The sequence below is a fragment of the Pogona vitticeps genome, chromosome 1 (genome assembly GCF_051106095.1).
Source record: "Pogona vitticeps strain Pit_001003342236 chromosome 1, PviZW2.1, whole genome shotgun sequence".
NCBI classification, from domain to species: domain Eukaryota; kingdom Metazoa; phylum Chordata; class Lepidosauria; order Squamata; family Agamidae; genus Pogona; species Pogona vitticeps.
The window spans coordinates 333,047,700-333,067,788 of record NC_135783.1 but is presented as its reverse complement, the minus strand read 5'-3'; the positions used below and the strand labels follow the sequence as shown (position 1 = coordinate 333,067,788).

General features: G+C 40.7%; 1 protein-coding gene across 1 annotated transcript; it reads left to right on the top strand.

Annotated features, from left to right (window-relative positions):
- Positions 1-4,198: 4,198 nt before the first annotated feature.
- Positions 4,199-14,648, top strand: LOC110088626 (alpha-1-antiproteinase). The gene is made up of 5 exons (XM_020811034.3): positions 4,199-4,312; positions 5,754-6,410; positions 8,051-8,321; positions 11,389-11,536; positions 14,390-14,648. The coding sequence occupies exons 2-5, from the start codon at positions 5,774-5,776 to the stop codon at positions 14,579-14,581; spliced, it is 1,248 nt and encodes a 415-aa protein (XP_020666693.3). The 5' UTR covers positions 4,199-4,312; positions 5,754-5,773; the 3' UTR covers positions 14,582-14,648.
- Positions 14,649-20,089: the final 5,441 nt, after the last annotated feature.

The following is a 20,089-nucleotide window of genomic DNA, read 5'->3' as shown; positions in this document are numbered from 1 at the left end:
AATTGCTGCTTTCCACCTGTTCCAGTCCTGCTAGCTGATAGCAATACAACCCACCAATTCTAATATAATTCACACACTCATATACACAGACCTGATGGAAGAATAACAACTAAGCAGTTGCATAACAGGGAAAAACATCAGAAGAGAGTAATTGTGTTGCATAAAAAAGAAAAGGCTTTTACCCCTCTCTGTGAGAGTTTCAGGCCACCAAAGTCCAGAAAGGACTTTTTAAGTAGCACAAAAAATAAACACAAGCTATTAAGAAATATGTTTGGGACATCGTAACTCAGTGGCTGAGTTGTGCAATCCCACTGCGCAAATTATGCCACATAATGCTGATCAACTGCAGCAATTTTTGGAAATAAAAATTTCCATTTACCACACAGAAGATCCTGAGGCTCCTGTGGAGTCACTGTCATTATCAGGAAGCTATAATGGTAATTATTTTTTTAAAGCATTAATGACATTAACATTAATTACTTGATTGAGGAGGCAAAGGGAATGTTTATCAAACTTGCAGATTAATATCAAGAGAAAAAGACTGAGGGGGGAATATGATACCGTGTTTCCCCGAAAATAAGACAAGGTCTTATATTAATTTTTGCTCAAAAAATGCATTAGGCCTTATTTTCAGGGGATTTTATTTTACAATCATATCTTCTTCTGGTTGCTGCACAATGCTGCACAATGGTGGAGAGCGGAGTTTCACTTGACGGGGGCTTATTGGGGGGGGGAAGGGCTTATATTACGAGCATCCTGAAAAATCATCCTAGGGCTTATTTTCAGGTTAGGGTTTATTTTCGGGGAAACAGGGTAGAACTTCTGAAAAACTTGAAAGATTGCTATACAGACAAGGGGCAGGATCCGTTCACAATAAACCCAGAGTGGAGGACACCTAATAAGGGGCTCAAGTTACAGGAAGCCAGATTTTGGTTGAATATGGTGGAAAACTCTCCAGCTGTTAGAGCAATTGTCCTTATAGCAACTGTAAGCTAGGATCCTTAATTGTCCCACCACCAGCATTAAACAGGTATAAACACAGAGGGTAGTAGTTGCAGAGCTAACAGAAGAAGCTCAAGTAAGAAATAACACTTGTGCATTATACATAGTTGACTTTAATTAATGTACTGAAATTTGTAATGGAAATGTAATTCTTTGTTTACAGAGTCTTACAGAGGAACATGGTCTTCAATCTGTGTTTGCTTTTTGCTGGGTTTGCCCTGTTTCTGCTCACTATAGGGATAACCATGACATGACCACTTTGCCGTTGAATGTCAGGACAATTTGATCTTTCTGAATATGGCCCAGGGATTATTGACTTTAATGTTACACTCAGGAGCTGGCAACAAGAGTTTTTCTTTTCTCTACAGCCTGGGACAAAGTCCTGTGATTGATGCATTTGTAAATACATTTTACCAAGCCCTGAAGATCCAGCCTTAGCCTATAACCACAACACCATGAGGGAGAAAATGAGGCTGAATCATAACCACCATCAGAATAATTATTAAGAATTAGGAGCCTGTATCTAATGGTCAGGTCTTTGCTGGTAAAAAAAAAAAAATCAGGGCACTATTAAATTAAAACCAGCAAAATTCTCAACTGAAGATGAGGAATGGAAATTTTATTTAGTTTGGATTTTTAATAAGATTTTATGCATTTTCTTGAATAAATGGGATGGGGAAAATGAAACTAAGATAATTAATAACTGACATATTATCAATGCAAATATGTCTTATGAATGTTAGTTTTTAACATTTTTATCAAACTTAGAAAATTCTAACAAGACCAATTTAAACAATACAACTACAAAGACAATACACCTCTGGAGATGTATGGTTATGTCATTCACCATTTCGGAAGCCCCATTGTTTTTGCAAAACGTCACTGAATCTTACAAAATGGCAGAATCCTTCCTTTTTATTAATACATGCTCAATAAAAAGTCCCAAGATATCACTAAAATATCACTAAAATCAACCCTGAGTGCTCACTGGAAGGACAGATCCTGAAGCTGAGGCTCCAGTACTTTGGCCATCTGATGAGAAGAGAAGACTCCTTGGAAAAGACCTTGATGTTAGGAAAGTGTGAAGGCAAGAGGAGAAGGGGACGACTGAGGATGAGATGGCTGGACAGTGTCTGCGAAGCAACCAACATGAAATTGACAGACCTCCGGGAGGCGGTGGAAGATAGGAGGGCCTGGCGCGCTCTGGTCCATGGGGTCACAAGGAGTCAGACACAACTAAACAACTAAACAACTAAACAACAACAACAACACAACATCACTAAAATTATTTTTATTTATTTATCAAACTCCTTTTAACCTTAAGATCACACACTTATCATTAGTAGCTAAATTCGAAAGTTTTTTATAGCAAGGCCAGAGGTTGAACTTCTGTCTGAGCTTACAGAAGTTAGACCTGGTTGCCTTTTTATCATGGCACCCAATAGCCTTTTCTATACCACAGTGTCCAACATGAATTTGACCCAACTCCAGGAGGCAGTGGAAGACAGGAGGGCCTGGCGTGCTCTGGTCCATGGGGTCACGAAGAGTCACGTAGCACCCCTTCATTCCACATCATAACCTTTTTATTTTTCTCATTGAAAGTCCCCTCATCAATCTAGAAATACCTGTACTCAAATACCTGCACAAGCATGAGGAGCAACAAGTTCAGACCACCTTCAAACTAGCTCTGGACTAATCAGTCTTGATCTGTACAGGAAGCACATGGATACCGATTGGATTGGATCAGACAGTATTTACATGTCTCTAGACAGAAACAACTTGATGGCATATAACTATCAGCAGCAAAGAGAGAAATAGATACTCTTTCCAATTCTAAACCACCCACCAATCAGACTTCTCTAACAGCATTTGTGCTAAACAGATAGTTAAAATGCAAGGAATAAGCAATATGTGACACAATTAACAGGTGTAGGTTTAAAAAGAGGTTCAATTGCTCATTGGAGAGATGCTCTGTGTGTTTGGCTCAAAGTGCTATGAAGGGTTCCCTTTCAGGATAACTTGTTTTGAGATTTGTTGTATTACTCTTGCTGGTTCCTTTGTTTGTTTGTTTTGATCATTGTTGTTGCCAATAATGGAGGCATGTTTCCAAAAGGCTCCAGAGGCCTGATCCTTCTCTAATGCAACTTTTTCTCACCCTACAACATCCTTGCAACAAGATGTAGAGGGAGAAAGTTACACAGACAGCCCTTAACCTGTTTGAAGCAGTTATAAGGAAGTTTTTATATTCTTTTGGCATCTTTACTGAAGATTTGGAGATTTAGTTTCTCTGGATGAAAACTCTGTTAGGTTTTATTGCTTTGAGCATCCAGTAGATCAGAAGCTGAGATGTAAGGCATTTAAACACTGGCTCAAATCCTATTGTTAGTATAGCACAGCAAGTTATCTTAAACTGGGCCCACTGAATTACAAGTCCCATTGATTCAAATGGGCTTACTCTAATTATGATTTACTGAAATAAGTTACAACTAGTTAGCCCCTTGGAATCAGTGGCATTTATGAATTGATTCACCAAATCTCCATGGATTCAATAAACCTAATCTAGTGCAATTTACTATGCTAGGCAATAGGATTCCAGCCATTATGCTAAATCTCTACTGTGACAGAAATAGCTTCAGATGACATTCTTAAGGCTATGTCATCAGATAACATATGCATACACCCCGAAATCATTACACACAGGAGAAGTCCTGGATCACTCTTTTTAAACTTCCTTTTTTAATCTTGTTATTCAGCGTACAAATATCTTCTCATTCAACATCCAAATAGAGAATGAAGTAAGCATTTAACAAACATACAATCAAAATGTGCTTTATATTGAAATATTCTAAATATCAATATACCTGCTTTCTTATGCTGTTGCAAGAGCATAGTTCTGGGAAACAACTTTTAAAAAAGAAATGGCACCCCACTATTGGAAAGGTAAATAGGAGTTAGGCGAGTGGAGCATGCTGAAATTGAACTTGTTGGGGAAAATAGTAGTATGGGGGCTGTCATCTTGCCCTAGATCAATTTTGGGGCCAGAGATTAGAACATGTGTCTGCTGAACCTTCCAGCTTCCCATTGATTGACATTGCATTGAATTTTTATTCTAGGTCAGATTAGGTAAGAGATGTGGGACCTCTGGTGTGTAGAAATAATTTTTGTTCAACGTTTGTGCTTTCTGGATCGTCGCCGCTGTTTAATGTTTAATGGGAAACATCTGTTTCTCAACGATGTTCTGCCATATAAAGGAAAGGCCAATGCCAGGACTTTTCACCACTTCTTCAGAAAGACATCCCCAACTGTAATGGTAAGTATCGTGCCTTTTTAAACGACATACATATGAAAGACGTTTCTCTGTAAAAATGGTTTGCATTTGTTGAATAGACTTTCTTTCTTTCTTTCTTTCTTTCTTTCTTTCTTTCTTTATTTATTTATTTATTTATTTATTTATTTATTTATTTATTTATTTAATACCCCACCCATCTGGTCTTGCGACCACTCTAGGCGACTTACCAATACTCTTGATTTTCCAGAGTTACCTTGCATTTTACTGTGTTTTACCAAGTATTTGAGAACTGGTAAAACACATAGAAAGGTAATAAAGTATGCACAGGATGTAGGGAAGATGCTGGATGTAGCTAGTCCTGCTTTGAGTTAAACCTGTTTTGAGTTAAAGTTTAATAAAAATTTCCGTTGTCAAGCAGCAACTTGTAGTCATGTCATGGGAGTGGGCAACTGGGGCTATTCACCGCAAGTGAATCAGTGGGCTTCAAGTTGCCCACCAATGCTAGGAATGCAGACAGCCGGCTCATGAGGCTATCTGGTCTGTCATCCCCAGTCAGGCAAAGGAGAACTATATAGTACTGGTCTGATTGCAACAATTGTTTCTATTTATTATTTCTTTATTTCGGGTACTTATATACTGCCCCATAAGTGCACAGCACTATTCTGAGCATTTTGCATAAAAACAAGCAGTCACTATAATGTCCAGTTACATAAAAATAGCAGTCACTAAACATCTGATATGTGTCTCTACACCTAAATTAACACATGAAACTTTATTCAAATCAACATTCTTATGGATGACACATATGTGTCCAGCCTAGCCAGCCAGTGGGTTACCTTGACTCAAGAGAGATTTGAAATCTTCTCATGCTGTGTCTGTTCCTCTGTTCATTACACCACATTGGCTATCAGGTTGTACCTTTATTAGACCAGTGAAATTTCAAAAAAAAATAGGCTAATTTCTGGGTCCCAAGTGATTTGGACTGATCTGGAATCAACTTGTTTTGATTCAGACCAATCCAATCTGCTTTACATTTTATCCGAAGAGGCCCAAATCAGCCTGATTCAGTCTAAGAATCAATCAGTTGAACCAACTGCACAACCCTGGATATTATGGAGAGCAGAAAATATCAGAGAAGGATGGTATCAATGCCTATAAGTGATGGCTATGTAGTAGAGGTGTGCAGAGTTGTGTTTTTGGACATCTCCCAGAATTCACCAGGCAGCTACCTCTACACCTCTGTAGTGCCGTATACATCTCAGTTCCAGTTGCTGGAGAACATCAGTAGGGGAGTAGTACTATGCTCCTATCCTGACCGTGAGCTTCTCCTTCGTACCTGGCTGGGCATTTTGGCAAGTGAATGCTAAATTAAACAGGTCAAGCTGTGCAATTTCTTCATACAAATGTCTTTCACTATCCTAGTATAAGCAGTGACACTGAAAATGTGATTCTTTCTTTACAGATTATACCCTGAAGAACATAATGGCTAACCTCTATGTAGCTTTACTTCTTGCTGGGCTTCATACTTTTGCTTATTGCCACCGTGTCCCTGCCCATCATGAAAGGGAAAATGAGCACCATATTTCTGCTAAACATGACCATAATGCGCCTTATCTGAAGTTAGTCCCAGGTAATGTCGACTTTGCTTTCAAATTCTACAGAGCAGCTGCTGAAGGGTCTGGCCGGAATAATATTTTTTTTTCTCCCCTGAGCATTTCCACTGCTTTTTCCATGCTGTCCCTGGGAGCAAAGTCCGACACACTGAGACAGCTTTTATCAGGACTTGGTTTTAACCAGACAGACATCACTGAGCATGAAATACATGAAGGCTTCCACCATCTTCTCCGCAAATTAAACAGTCCTGATGCTGAACATGAGCTGAACATTGGGAATGCCCTTTTCATTGATGAGAAGCTGAAACCCCTCAAGAAGTTCTTGGATGAAACCAAACATTTCTATATGTCTGACGTTTCTCATGCTAACTTTGAGAATCCTGAAGAAGCCACGAATCAGATCAATAGCTACATAGAGGAGAAAACCCATGGAAAACTAGAAGATGTTATCAAGGGCCTTGATCCAGAGGCTATAATGGTTCTTGTAAATTATAACTATCTGAAAGGTATGTCTGACAGACTTGGTTTTCTTAATATAGTACTTTGCTTTCCTATATATTGCGTGAAATCTAGGAACATTAAGTTATACTGTATAGGCTGATGATGTCATAAACCAAAACTGTTTTTTGGGAATTGAAAATTTCCTTCCTTCTCCTCTCTCCCAGGGTTCTGAGTTTTCCAGCAGTGATTTTCAGAGATTGCCAACACACACACACACACACACACACACACACACACACACACACACACACACACACACACACACACACACACACACACACACACACACACACACACACACACACACACACACACACACACACACACACGCGCGCACGAAATTCCCAAAAACAACTGTGGCTGATGAGAACATCTGTTTTATGCATCTTTATGCTATCTGATTTCAGCCATTGTTTTTATATGTACTGTTGTAAACATTCTTGGTGTGAGATTAAGTCCAGTCCACAGATTATGTCACAGTTCTGGACACTCTCCTAATAGATTTGGTTTAGCTTTAGTCCACAGTTCTTTATCTGTCCTCTGAAAGGCTTGGAATGGTGTAATATTGTCTCAGATTTTTCTGAGAGTTCCTCATATCCATAGAAAAAGAACCACTTTTGGTAGAATTTTCTGGTTCTTACCATTTGTGCAATAGGACTACAACTACGAAAACTCTTAAGCCAGCATTAGCAGTTACATACTTTGCAGGCAGCAATGCTTTCTCCTAGCTAAAATCAGTTCAAAATCCAGCTATTCAGCAGTAATTTTTTGTACTATTAATGATTCTGCCTCCCCTGCAATCTTAAGGCTCTCAAAGGCTTTCCCAGGACAAAAGGGAGCCCTAATGAGTCTCAGAACCTAAAAGGATGGAGGGCAGGAAACTTTAATTATTTTAAATCAAATGCTTCTGGTGCCTAATCTGGGTTATCGAATCATGGAATCATAGAATAATTGAATTGGAAGGGGCCTATAAGACCACAGAGTCCAACCCCCTGTTGAATACAGGAATCCAGATCAAAGTATATTTGATAGTTGGTTGTCCATTTTTCTCTTGAATGCCTCCAGAATCACTCACCACCTCCCAAGGTAATCGCTTCCACTGTCTACTGCTTTAACAGTTAATATGTTTTTCCTGATATTCAGCCTAAATCTGGCTTTCTGGAACTTGAATCCATTACTTTGTGTCCTGCACTCTGGGAGGATCGAGAACTGATACTGCCCCTCCTCTGTGTGGCAATCTTTCAAGTATTTGAAAAGTGCTATCATATCTCCCCTCAGTCTTCTTTCCTCAAGGCTACACATGTCCAGATGTTGGACATGATCCTGTTGTATGATTTTGCTTATTGCATGATGTGTATTTTCAGCAATCCCAGTTTTTAGCAACAAAAAGGTACAAAAGGATTGAACATAGAGAAGTGATAATTAGCTCTCTTGCACTGAAATCCTTCAAGTAGATATAAGATTTAAGTGTGTGTTTGTTACTCAGAATGGAATTTCAAAGGTCGCATCCAGAAATCTTAATCATATCATGATTGTGTTCCACAATTTTAAAATACATGAAATACTTTTTTCCCTCCAAGCAGGAGCAAAATCTTGGGTTTGCTACAGTAAACTGCATGCTTTTCTTATTCCCCCTTTCCAAAAGCTTACTGGAGGAACCCTTTCAATTATGAAGCTACTCGAGAAGGGGATTTCTTTGTGGATAAACACACTGCAGTGAGAGTTCCTATGATGAACAGAGATGGCTTCTTCAGCAGCTACCGTGACACAGATCTGTCCTGCCAGGTGGTGCAGCTCCCTTACAAGGGCAGTGCTTCCGCATTGTTCATTCTGCCCGACCCAGGGAAAATGAAACAGGTGGAAGATGCTCTGAACAAAGATGTCTTGTTTAAATGGCTGCATTCACTGAGACGTCGGTAAGTCAGTGTGTGGCGGTGGAGGGAATTTTAGATGAAGACTGAAAAGTTTTCCATTTGAAGGACAACCTAAGATTTGTTTGATTTGTTATCATCATACATGGTTAAGTGACAGGGAATGTAGCCGAGACCTGCATGGAGAGAAGATCAGAGGCATCCGGAATAGTAACAAAATGGTAGTCCTGTCTCCCTACAGAAGGTCCTGTGGCAAGGCTTAGGCTGGAATGGAACAACCCCACTATGAAAGAAGATCTTAAGCCACAGGGCAACCCATCTTCTCTAGAAGCCTTAGGTATACCCATGGAAAGCCTTTGATAGATGAGATGAGATGAGATCAGATCAGATAAAGGGTAAAGCTGTGTGCTGTGTTCAATGGAGCATTAGGCTTGGACAGGAGAGCATTTGAGTTTGATTCCTATTCAAAGCACTGATCAACTCTCACCTTAACATGTATCGGATCTGCTGTTCACATCTTGCATAGCTAAGTAATGGGAAGGGAATGGGAAGGGAAATATTATATTCAGTCCTGATCTCTCTGGACAAAAGGGGGAAATGTCAGCAATAAAAAATAGGTATGCACACTATCTTTGGACATATGTGCAAGAGCTGACTGAATCAGGGTATACATGCCATTCTGTAGTGAGCAAGGAGCCACACAACACAATGGGTCCTTCATATACAATTCTGGATTCATATGGTTAAAATATCACCGGTGAGTTAAATTGACCAAAGGGGGAATAGAAAGTAATATGGTAGATAGTTTGAGCTACAGGCACCAAAGAGGAAGACAAATAATAGCTGAACTCTTCCATGAAGTCCAAGATCCTCTCTGGACACACCAACCACTGTGGCATAAAGGAAGGCTCAGTCCAAGTGTCACCATGCAGTTTATAGGTATACATAACATCTTACAGGTGAAATTTATGCCAATTGTGTTATCCTGATGGACCCAAGTACTTAGGGATGACTGAGTGTGAGAGACTGTGGAAAAAATGATTGTTATATGGGCTCTGAGTGGATAAGTAACACAATGAGAGTATTGTGTAGGATTCCTCCATGCATAGCTGTTTGCATTTCCTTTCCATTTGCTAGATTTTTTGTTCTTAATGGAGACTGTCATCTATCCACGAACGGAATGAACTAACATGTCACATAAAGGATAGAGGGTGGACCAGCCTTGATTTGGATGCCTTTTACAGAGGAGTTTTTGGAAGCTTATTTAAAACAGCAGCCCTTCTCAGGGCTGGCTGAGAGATCTTCGTAGGGAGCGAAACAATCTGCTGTTTCCTAATAGGGTTGCTTATAGTCTTTCTGCCATTTTAGAGGCAAAATCATGGTGTTAGCAGAGGTATTTTGAAGGTAGACTTGGTGCCGCCTATGATCCCAGACAACTCTCCTTAACTTGTCAGGTAAGGAGCCTTTCCCCACCTGGATGTGATGAAAATGGGATTTGTAAAAATCCATCATTCATTGAGTACTAGAGAGCCAGCCCAGCCTTGAAAGCATTAGATCATCCTTTCCATAATGTCCCCCTCTAGACCTAGGTTTCCTTTGTAAACCTTTATCATCTGCTGAGATACTTGCGTTTCACTGTTAAACTGGACAATATAGATTACAAAGTCCTATATAATACAATATAAAGCACCGTAAATGCCAATGATTCTCTTCAAGTGGATTCGTTTCGTTTAGTCGTTTAGTCGTGTCCGACTCTTCGTGACCCCATGGACCAGAGCACGCCAGGCCCTCCTGTCTTCTACTGCCTCCCGGAGTTTGGTCAAATTCATGTTGGTTGCTTCGCAGACACTGTCCAGCCATCTCATCCTCGGTCGTCCCCTTCTCCTCTTGCCTTCACACTTTCCCAACAACAGGGTCTTTTCCAGGGAGTCTTTTCTTCTCATTAGATGGCCAAAGTACTGGAGCCTCAGCTTCAGGATCTGTCCTTCCAGTGAGCACTCAGGGTTGCTTTCCTTTAGAATGGATAGATTTGTTCTCCTTGCAGTCCAGGGGATTCTCAAGAGTCTCCTCCAGAACCACAATTCAAAGGCATCAATTCTTCGGCGGTCTGCTTTCTTTATGGTCCAGCTCTCACTTCCATACATCACAACAGGAAAAACCATAGCTTTGACTATTCGGACTTTTGTTGGCAAGGTGATGTCTCTGCTTTTTAAGATGCTGTCAAGATTTGTCATCACTTTCCTCCCAAGAAGCAGGCGTCTTTTAATTTCGGGGCTGCTGTCTCCACCAGAAGCCACTGGCAATGGTGCGGCTGAAAAATACTGTAAATAAATAAATAAATAAATCTGCAGTGATCATGGAGCCCAGGAAAATAAAATCTGTCACTGCCTCCATATCTTCCCCTTCTATTTCCCAGGAGGTGATGGGACCAGTGGCCATGATCTTAGTTTTTTTGATGTTGAGTTTCAGACCGTTTTTTGCACTCTCCTCTTTCACCCTCATTACAAGGTTCTTTAATTCCTCCTCACTTTCTGCCATCAGAGTGGTGTCATCTGCATATCGGAGGTTGTTGATATTTCTTCCAGCAATCTTAATTCCGGCTTGGGATTCCTCCAGTCCAGCCTTCCGCATGATGTATTCTGCATATAAGTTGAATAAGCTGGGGGACAATATACAGCCTTGTCGTACTCCTTTCCCAATTTTGAACCAGTGGATGTTTTGAACAAGTGGATGTTTTGCAACATTTACATGGATTTTCTATTCTGGGTCCTCAGACATAACTGTAGAAGCAAGCTATAGTTTACAAAAGTTCAGATTGATATAAGGTACTTGCAGGTGCTTTTAAAAAAGAATTTGTAATATGTCCTCAAACACTCTAACACAGCTGCCTCTTCATATTATCTGTACATAGAAATGTGTTTAGCACATGTATTGAAATGTTTCCAAATTCCCAGGGCATAGTGATTTTAAAATGTAAAATTGAAAGCTCATTAATGCAATGGTTACTGGGGGGGATCTTTTTCATCTAGATAAATTGTAAATTTCTGTACATTGGGACTTAATACACATTTGCTCAGAATGATACTAATATCTGGGTTTTTTTTTCCTGCAGGAGAATAAACCTCTATGTGCCTAGATTTTCAATATCTGGGAAATACGTTCTCAAAGGACTGATGAGAAAATTGGGTGTTATTGATGTATTCACAAATAATGCAGACCTTTCTGGAATTACCAGGGAACATAACCTGATGGTTTCTAAGGTATGGTTTCAGAATTCACCATGCTACATGAATTGGGCCAACCAAGGACTCTGCTCTATGTTTCACATGACTTTTCAGGCCACACACAGATCAGTCAGTTCTCCTTCTATGAACATTTTCTTTTCCTCACCCACATATCCATTTCAGGCTGGTTCTACACAGGATGTGTTTTGAGGAAAGCTACTTCTTTTGGGGCACCCATACCATTAACAGATGCCTGCCCTGCTGGTTTTTATATGCACATTTTAGCAATGTACAGGGTGGTGTGTTTTACATATTTTTGAAATACATATAAAAGTGCTGACAAAACGCTTTTTTGGTGACATTCTTCCTGTCACCAAAGTGGCTTCTGTCCATGGCAAAATCTCCTCTGAAATTCACAGAATATTTCACTTGTCCAGAAATATATGGACTTCTTACTAAAACTTTGTATCAGTTTCCAGGTTCAATGTGGGGCATTTATTTATTTATTTATTTATTTATTTATTTATTTATTTATTTATTTATTTATTTATTTGATTTTTCTACCACCTATCTGGCTGTCAAGGCCACTCTGGGTTGTTTAAAGGTAAAGGTTCCCCTTAACATTTTTCAGTCTAGTCGTGTCCGACTCTAGGGGGCGGTGCTCATCCCGTTTTTCAAGCCGTAGAGCCAGCGCTTGTCCGAAGACAGTCTCCTTTGTCACGTGGCAGCGTGACTAGGGAACGCCGTTTTACCTTCCCACCGAGGTGGTACCTATTTATCTACTCACATGTGCATGCTTCCGAACTGCTAGGTTGGCGAGGAGCTAGGACAAAGTGACGGGAGCTCACTCCGTCACGTGGATTCAATCTTATGACTGCTGGTCTTCTGACCCTGCAGCACACAAAGGCTTCTGCAGTTTAGCCCGCAGCACCACCACGTCTGCGTTGTTTACGAAGTTACAACTAGAGATGGGAATGAAACAACAAAATGACGGTTTGTCTTGCTTCGTGTTTCATCAAGGTTGACAAACCACAAATTTACTAATGTTTTAACAACAAACCATGAATCAGTTCATCAGTGTGTGTGTTTTTAGACAGACAGTGGCTGTTTTTTAAAAAAGCTGAGCCTCCACCGCCCCACAGTCTGCCCACTGCCTCCTTCCCACTGCCCCAATTCCTTCCTACCTTGTCCTGTTACCTCCTCCTCTGCTGCCGCTACCGCCACACCATGACCGCTGCTGTTCCAGCAGCCTAGTTCCAGTTATGCTGTTCCAGCATATGCCCCCATGGAAACCAACAGCTGTTCCATGTGGGCATAGGCAGAGAAGGAAGCCGCTGTTCTGGAGTAACCAATAGAGTAATTAAAAACAGGTAAATATTTCTCGCTTCATATTTGTAGGGGTCTCTGGAATTGATTAATACAAATATTTGATGAGTCAGCAATTTCCTACGAATATTATGATTTATTTTTTATTCGTCCCCATGTCTAATTATAACATAATAAACGGCAGTTTATAAACAGTAACCATAATAGGTGCAAAAATCTAAATTAAACACATACACAAAACAACATGAAATGAAATGTTATATACATTGGATAAATCAAAATAGCCAGAGTGAGTGTTGCAGTCATCTCTACCCGTAAGTACATAATGTAAATGTGGAAGGAAGAGTAACTGAAAACTAAATATTAAGGGAAATGCATTCTTCCTGTCACCAAAGTGGCTTCTGTCCATGGTAAGATCTCCTCTGAAATTCATGCCTCAGCAATCAGGCTTGCAAAGTAAGTTTATACTTACCTTCCAGTGACCTAATCACAAAATAAGAGATGGCTAAATGCAAGATACAGGGTGAAGGAAATTGGTTCTTATGAGAAACAGACATGTTTCACCATTGCAGTGCATATTGGCCAGCAATTATGAAGCATACCTGTTCCCAGGTAGAGTGTTCCATAACTGTTTCAGCAATCTCTGGCATGGAGTTTTGCAAACTGAACATGAAGCCATTAAAACCAAGTATGTGCTTGTGTGCACATAGAGAGTTGTCAATATTGCTCCTATTCAATTGGAATAAAATAACAAATCACATGCCATTAAGCTGTTGCACATGTGTAAAAACCAAATGGAATTTTGGCTATTTTCTAATCTTATTTCAAATGCTGCTTCATATATCAATATAATCTCCATTTATTTAACATTTATTATTTATGAAATTTGTATCTCACCTTTCTCTTTCGAAGCACCCAAGACATAAGTTCCAAAAAACAGATACAGCCAAAACAAACCCACAGTAGATGACTGTACTAAAACCAAAAATTTATTACATTAACAATTAAATATTTGCATTTGTAAAACTATTTTAAAAACAAAACCAGCAGCACCCACTATTAAAAGTCATGTTCTTGTCAATGGCCAAATCATCATCATCTTCTTCTTCATCACGCTTCCCAGGGGTTTCTAGGTAGAGAGTTGTTGTTTAGTCGTTAAGTTGTGTCCGAGTTTCATTATCATTATCACCTGACAATAACTATGTTTGTCAGATTCAATATGAGTCAAGCAGGATGATGCTGTTGCTTAGGTCTGGTTTATGGGCTTCTCAGAGAAATTTGGTTGCCTGCGCCGGAGAAGTAATGTTTGACTAGATAGATCATCGGTCTACTCCAGGAAAGTTTTTTCTTCCTGTTTTCAGGGGAAATTATCAGAAACTCTGCCAACTTGTTCATGCTCATTGGTATAAGGATACAATATGCCCAAATACTCAGAATTGGTCACTGAAAAAACAAAAACAGAACAAAAGCCAATAATATGCTAAACTGATTCCTCCACTTTGAAGGACAGCAATAAAATCTGGGTCACTTTTGCCCACTAATTCATGTCTTCTTTCCTTGCAGGCTCTTCACCAATCTTTTGTGAATGTCCATGAGAATGGGACCGAAGCTGCAGCTACCACAGTTGTGGAGATTGTTCCCACTTCCCTTCCCCCTGAAGTGAGAATAAACCACCCTTTCCTACTGCTCATCCATGAAGCTGAAACCAGTTCCATCTTATTTATGGGAAAAGTTAGAAATCCAAAAGAGAATTGATCACACAACTGGGGGGCTTCTTGTTGACAATGTAGTCTTGCCTAAATAAACAGTATGTGTGAAAAGATTCAGAGGCATCAGCTGTGTTACTGGGGCTCTTAACAAATGCAATTTGAAGATACTCTTGTCCAGCAGGCCGAGGCAAAGAACAGTCCCAAAACCAGCAAAATCAGGGAGCAGAACAGGGGACAGGTTGTATTTGTCTTCAGTGTGGAAGGGATTGTCACTCTCGAATTGGCCTTCTCAGTCACACTAGACCCTGTTCCAAGACCTCTGTTCAGAACATGTTGCCGTAGTCTCTCGAGACTGAAGGATGCCTACCCTAACAAATGGAATATGGATGGAATAATTTTAAATTGTTTAAATAACTTCTTTAAATCATTTTAAATGACCTAAATGATTTAAATAAGTTATTTAAATGATCTAAATTGATTATTTTATTATTTAATGTTTAAATAAATAATTTATAAATGTATTATTGTTTCAGTTATTTAAATAAATTGTTTAAATAATATATTTTATGATTTATTTTAATATGCAATTTATGTTCTATTATTTAAATTATTCAATAAATTGTTTCAATAAATTAAATAATTAAATAAAATTAAATTAAAATTAAATATATTATTTAATTTAAATCATTTAAATTATTTTAAATTATTTAGAGTTTTTTGAGTAAAAAAAATTGAATGAAACTTGTAATGATTCCAATTAGTAGACAGAGATGTGGCAAGGAATATATGCATCCAATTGCACCAGAAAGAAAGGATTGCTTAGCAGGAGTGACATCCCTTAAAATGACCCCAGACCAGCCCCCACATTAATAGCCTTAAAGGCATCAATTGGGATTGGGCTGGTGCACAGTTCTTCATATATTATGTGATTACCAGGAAATAAATTTGTACAGGACTACTCCACAAGAGGGTTCAAAACGGTGGAACCAGAGTGATATTACCAGCAACATGTATCATTGTATGTGAGTTGCATACACCCCAATGTTTTTTAAAAAGAAATCTCCAGTTAGCAGCAATCTGTGTGTGATGCTGATGTCACTCTTGATGTGAATGCAGAGCTACTGTACGTAACAATATACAAGCCAGTGGGATGTAACTTTGCTTAAAGAGGTTTCACACAAGCTGATATCAATTTGCATAGATCTGATACCGCTTTTGTAATAATGGGTTTCTTTCCAATAAAAGCTTTCCATACTATAGTATATTTCCATTCTTGCAATCTAAAAACAGAATAGGCTTGCAATATGCAACTACTGCATTTGCTGAATATCTGAACAGATCCGCCATGGGAAAACACAAGTGGGAGAGTGAGGGAGCTACATACATATACAGTAGGATCCCTATATCTGCGGGGAATTGATTCCAATCTCCCCCTATGGATGCTAAAAAGCAAGAGGCCAAGTCAGAGGCCCTCCCCACCCTCGCCAACTACCTGGAAAGTAGAAGGACAAAGCCTCCCCCCAGCCCTCCCTACGTTCCATGCAAACTCAGCAATTAATCAAAGGGAGGCTGGAGCATGGAGGCCGCCGCTGCCTTGCTAGGGGTGCTCATCTGCATGCTGAACTGTCTGCCAACATGATTGCTCTCAGGCCTCCATGCAAAGCAAGCCAGCTGGAGATGCCCGCTTCCCACCCAAATTGCCTGGCATTGACCCCTTTTTTAACCTTAGGCAGGAAGAACTGCTCCAGAGCCTCCTGGGAGAAAACTTTCAAGAGGGGAAGCCTTGAGCAGTCATAAACCATAGTATTCTTTATAGCAGGGGTCCCCAACCCCCCGGTCTGCAGCCCAGTGCTGGTCTGGCCTTGCCCGGACCAGGCCGCGGACACAGATCTTCCGCCCCCGCACACACTCCCCCCGCACAGCCTCTTTGTGCATCAAGCACCCCCACCTCTTCACTCATGCGTGTGAGTATGTGTTGTGCAAGCACTCCCACCCCTGTGCACATGCGCATGGGTTTCTGTGCGAGTGGCCCCACCCTTTGTGGATGCATGTGCTGCACAAGTGCCCCATCCCTTTGTGTATGGATGCAAGTGGAGTGTGCGTGTGCACTGTACGCACCCCACCCCTCTGCACACAAACATTGTCTCCCCCCAACCAGTCCGCCTCCTTCATGGATTGCTGCCTTGTCACGGCGAAGGGGCTTGAGTAACCCAGAGAAGCTATGGGCTATGCCGTGCAGGGATACCCAAGACGGACAGGACATAGTGGAGAGTTCTGACTAAACGCAATCCACCTGGAGTAGGAAATGGCAAGCCACTCCAGTATCTTTGCCAAGAACGCCCCATGATCAGAAACAAAAGGCTAAAAGATATGACGCTGGAAGATGGGCCCCTCAGGTCGGAAGGCGTCCAACATGCTACTGAGGAAGAGTGGAGGACAAGTACAAGTAGCTCCAGAGCTAATGAAGTGGTTGGGCCAAAGACGAAAGGACACTCAGCTGTGGACGTGCCTGGAAGTGAAAGGAAAATCCAATGCTGCAAAGAAAAATACTGCATAGGAACCTGGAATGTAAGATCTATGAACGTTGGGAAGCTGGAGGTGGTCAAACAGGAGATGGCAAGAATAAACATCGACATCCTGGGCATCAGTGAACTAAAATGGACAGGAATGGGCGAATTCAGCTCAGATGATTATCATATCTACTATTGTGGGCAAGAATCCCGTAGAAGGAATGGAGTAGCCCTCATAGTCAACAAAAGAGTGGGAAAAGCTGTAATGGGATACAATCTCAAAAATGATAGAATGATGTCAATACGAATCCAAGGCAGACCATTCAACATCACAATAATCCAAGTTTATGCACCAACCAGCATTGCTGAGGAGACTGAAATTGAACAATTCTATGAAGATTTACAACACCTTCTAGAACTGACACCAAAGAAAGATGTTCTTCTCATTCTAGGGGACTGGAATGCTAAAGTAGGGAGCCAAGAGATAAAAGGAACAACAGGGAAGTTTGGCCTTGGAGTTCAGAACGAAGCAGGACAAAGGCTAATAGAGTTTTGTCAAGAGAATAAGCTGGTCATCACAAACACTCTTTTCCAACAACACAAGAGGCGACTCTATACATGGAAATCACCAGATGGGCAATATCGAAATCAGATCGATTATATTCTCTGCAGCCAAAGATGGAGAAGCTCTATACAGTCAGCAAAAACAAGACCTGGAGCGGACTGCGGTTCTGATCATCAGCTTCTCATAGCAAAATTCAAGCTTAGACTGAAGAGATTAGGAAAAACCACTGGGCCACTCAGGTATAATCTAAACCAAATCCCTTATGAATACACAGTGGAAGTAAAGAACAGATTTAAGGAACTAGATTTGGTGGAGAGAGTGCCTGAAGAACTTTGGATAGAGGCTCGTAACATTGTCCAGGAGGCAGCAACGAAAACCATCCCAAAGAAAAGGAAATGCAAGAAAGCAAAGTGGCTGTCCAACGAGGCCTTAGAAATAGCAGAGAGGAGAAGGGAAGCAAAATGCAAGGGAGATAGGGAAAGTTACAGAAACTTGAATGCAGACTTCCAAAGAATAGCAAGGAGAGACAAGAGGGCCTTCTTAAATGAACAATGCAAAGAAATAGAGGAAGATAACAGAAAAGGAAAGACCAGAGATCTGTTCAGGAAAATTGGACATATTAGAGGAACATTTTGCGCAAAGATGAACATGATAAAAGACAAAAATGGAAGCGACCTAACAGAAGCAGAAGACGTCAAGAAGAGGTGGCAAGAATACACAGAGGAATTATATCAGAAAGATTTGGATATCCCGGACAACCCAGACAATGTAGTTGCTGACCTTGAGCCAGAAATCCTGGAGAGCGAAGTCAAGTGGGCCTTAGAAAGCCTGGCTAACAACAAGGCCAGTGGAGGTGATGGCATTCCAGTTGAACTATTTAAAATCTTGAAAGATGATGCTGTTAAGGTGCTACATTCAATATGCCAGCAAGTTTGGAAAACTCAACAGTGGCCAGAGGATTGGAAAAGATCAGTCTACATCCCAATCCCAAAGAAAGGCAGTGCCAAAGAATGCTCCAACTACCGTACAATTGCACTCATTTCGCACGCTAGCAAGGTTATGCTCAAAATCCTACAAGGTAGGCTTCAGCAGTATGTGGACCGAGAACTCCCAGATGTACAAGCTGGATTCCGAAGAGGCAGAGGAACTCGAGACCAAATTTCTAACTTGCGCTGGATTATGGAGAAAGCCAGAGAGTTCCAGAAAAATATCTACTTCTGCTTCATTGACTATGCAAAAGCCTTTGACTGTGTGGACCACAGCAAACTATGGCAAGTTCTTAAAGAAATGGGAGTGCCTGACCACTTTATCTGTCTCCTGAGAAACCTATATGTGGGACAGGAAACAACAGTTAGAACTGGTCATGGAACAACTGAGTGGTTCAAAATTGGGAAAGGAGTACGGCAAGGCTGTATTTTGTCCCCCAGCTTGTTTAACTTATATGCAGAATACATCATGCGGAAGGCTGGACTGGAAGAAACCCAAGCCGGAATTAAGATTGCCGGAAGAAATATCAACAACCTCCGATATGCAGATGATACCACTCTGATGGCAGAAAGTGAGGAGGAATTAAAGAACCTTGTAATGAGAGTGAAAGAGGAGAGTGCAAAAAACGGTCTGAAACTCAACATCAAAAAAACTAAGATCATGGCCACTGGTCCCATCACCTCCTGGGAAATAGAAGGGGAAGATATGGAGGCAGTGTCAAATTTTATCTTCCTGGGCTCCATGATCACTGCAGATGGAGACAGCAGCCCTGAAATTAAAAGGCGCCTTCTTCTTGGGAGGAAAGCGATGACAAATCTTGACAGCATCTTGAAAAGCAGAGACATCACCTTGCCAACAAAAGTCCGAATAGTCAAAGCTATGGTTTTTCCTGTCGTGATGTATGGAAGTGAGAGCTGGACCATAAAGAAAGCAGACCGCCGAAGAATTGATGCCTTTTAATTGTGGTGCTGGAGGAGACTCTTGAGAATCCCCTGGACTGCAAGGAGAACAAACCTATCAGTCATGAAGAGTCGGACACGACTAAACGACTAAACACACACAACCAGTCCGCGGTGTCAAAACAGCTGGGGACCACTGTTTTATAGCACAATCTCTAGCTCCCTCTAGTGACCAGTTCTGGTAGAGCATGTGGATTTTTTCTGCATTTTTTCTTCTAATACTTTTAATATTTAATTTAATATTTGCAGCCCATGGATACTGATCCCATAATTCCAAGGTGTTTTTTTTTTAAATGGCTGTAGTTCTCTAAGAAGCTGATATGAGGTATCGTGAAGTCATAATTTTGCACATTTATTTTGAAAGCTACAAACAAGCACAGATCAATGGATGGATGGATTCCTGTAATAATATAATAAGGCTCAGCTGCTTCATAAGGCAATGCAAGACAATGAGACATTTTTCCCAGTACCAGGCCTCTCCATTTCAGAAAGCTCAAAGCAAAGTTCAGGTGGATGGAGGGGAATTTGCAAGG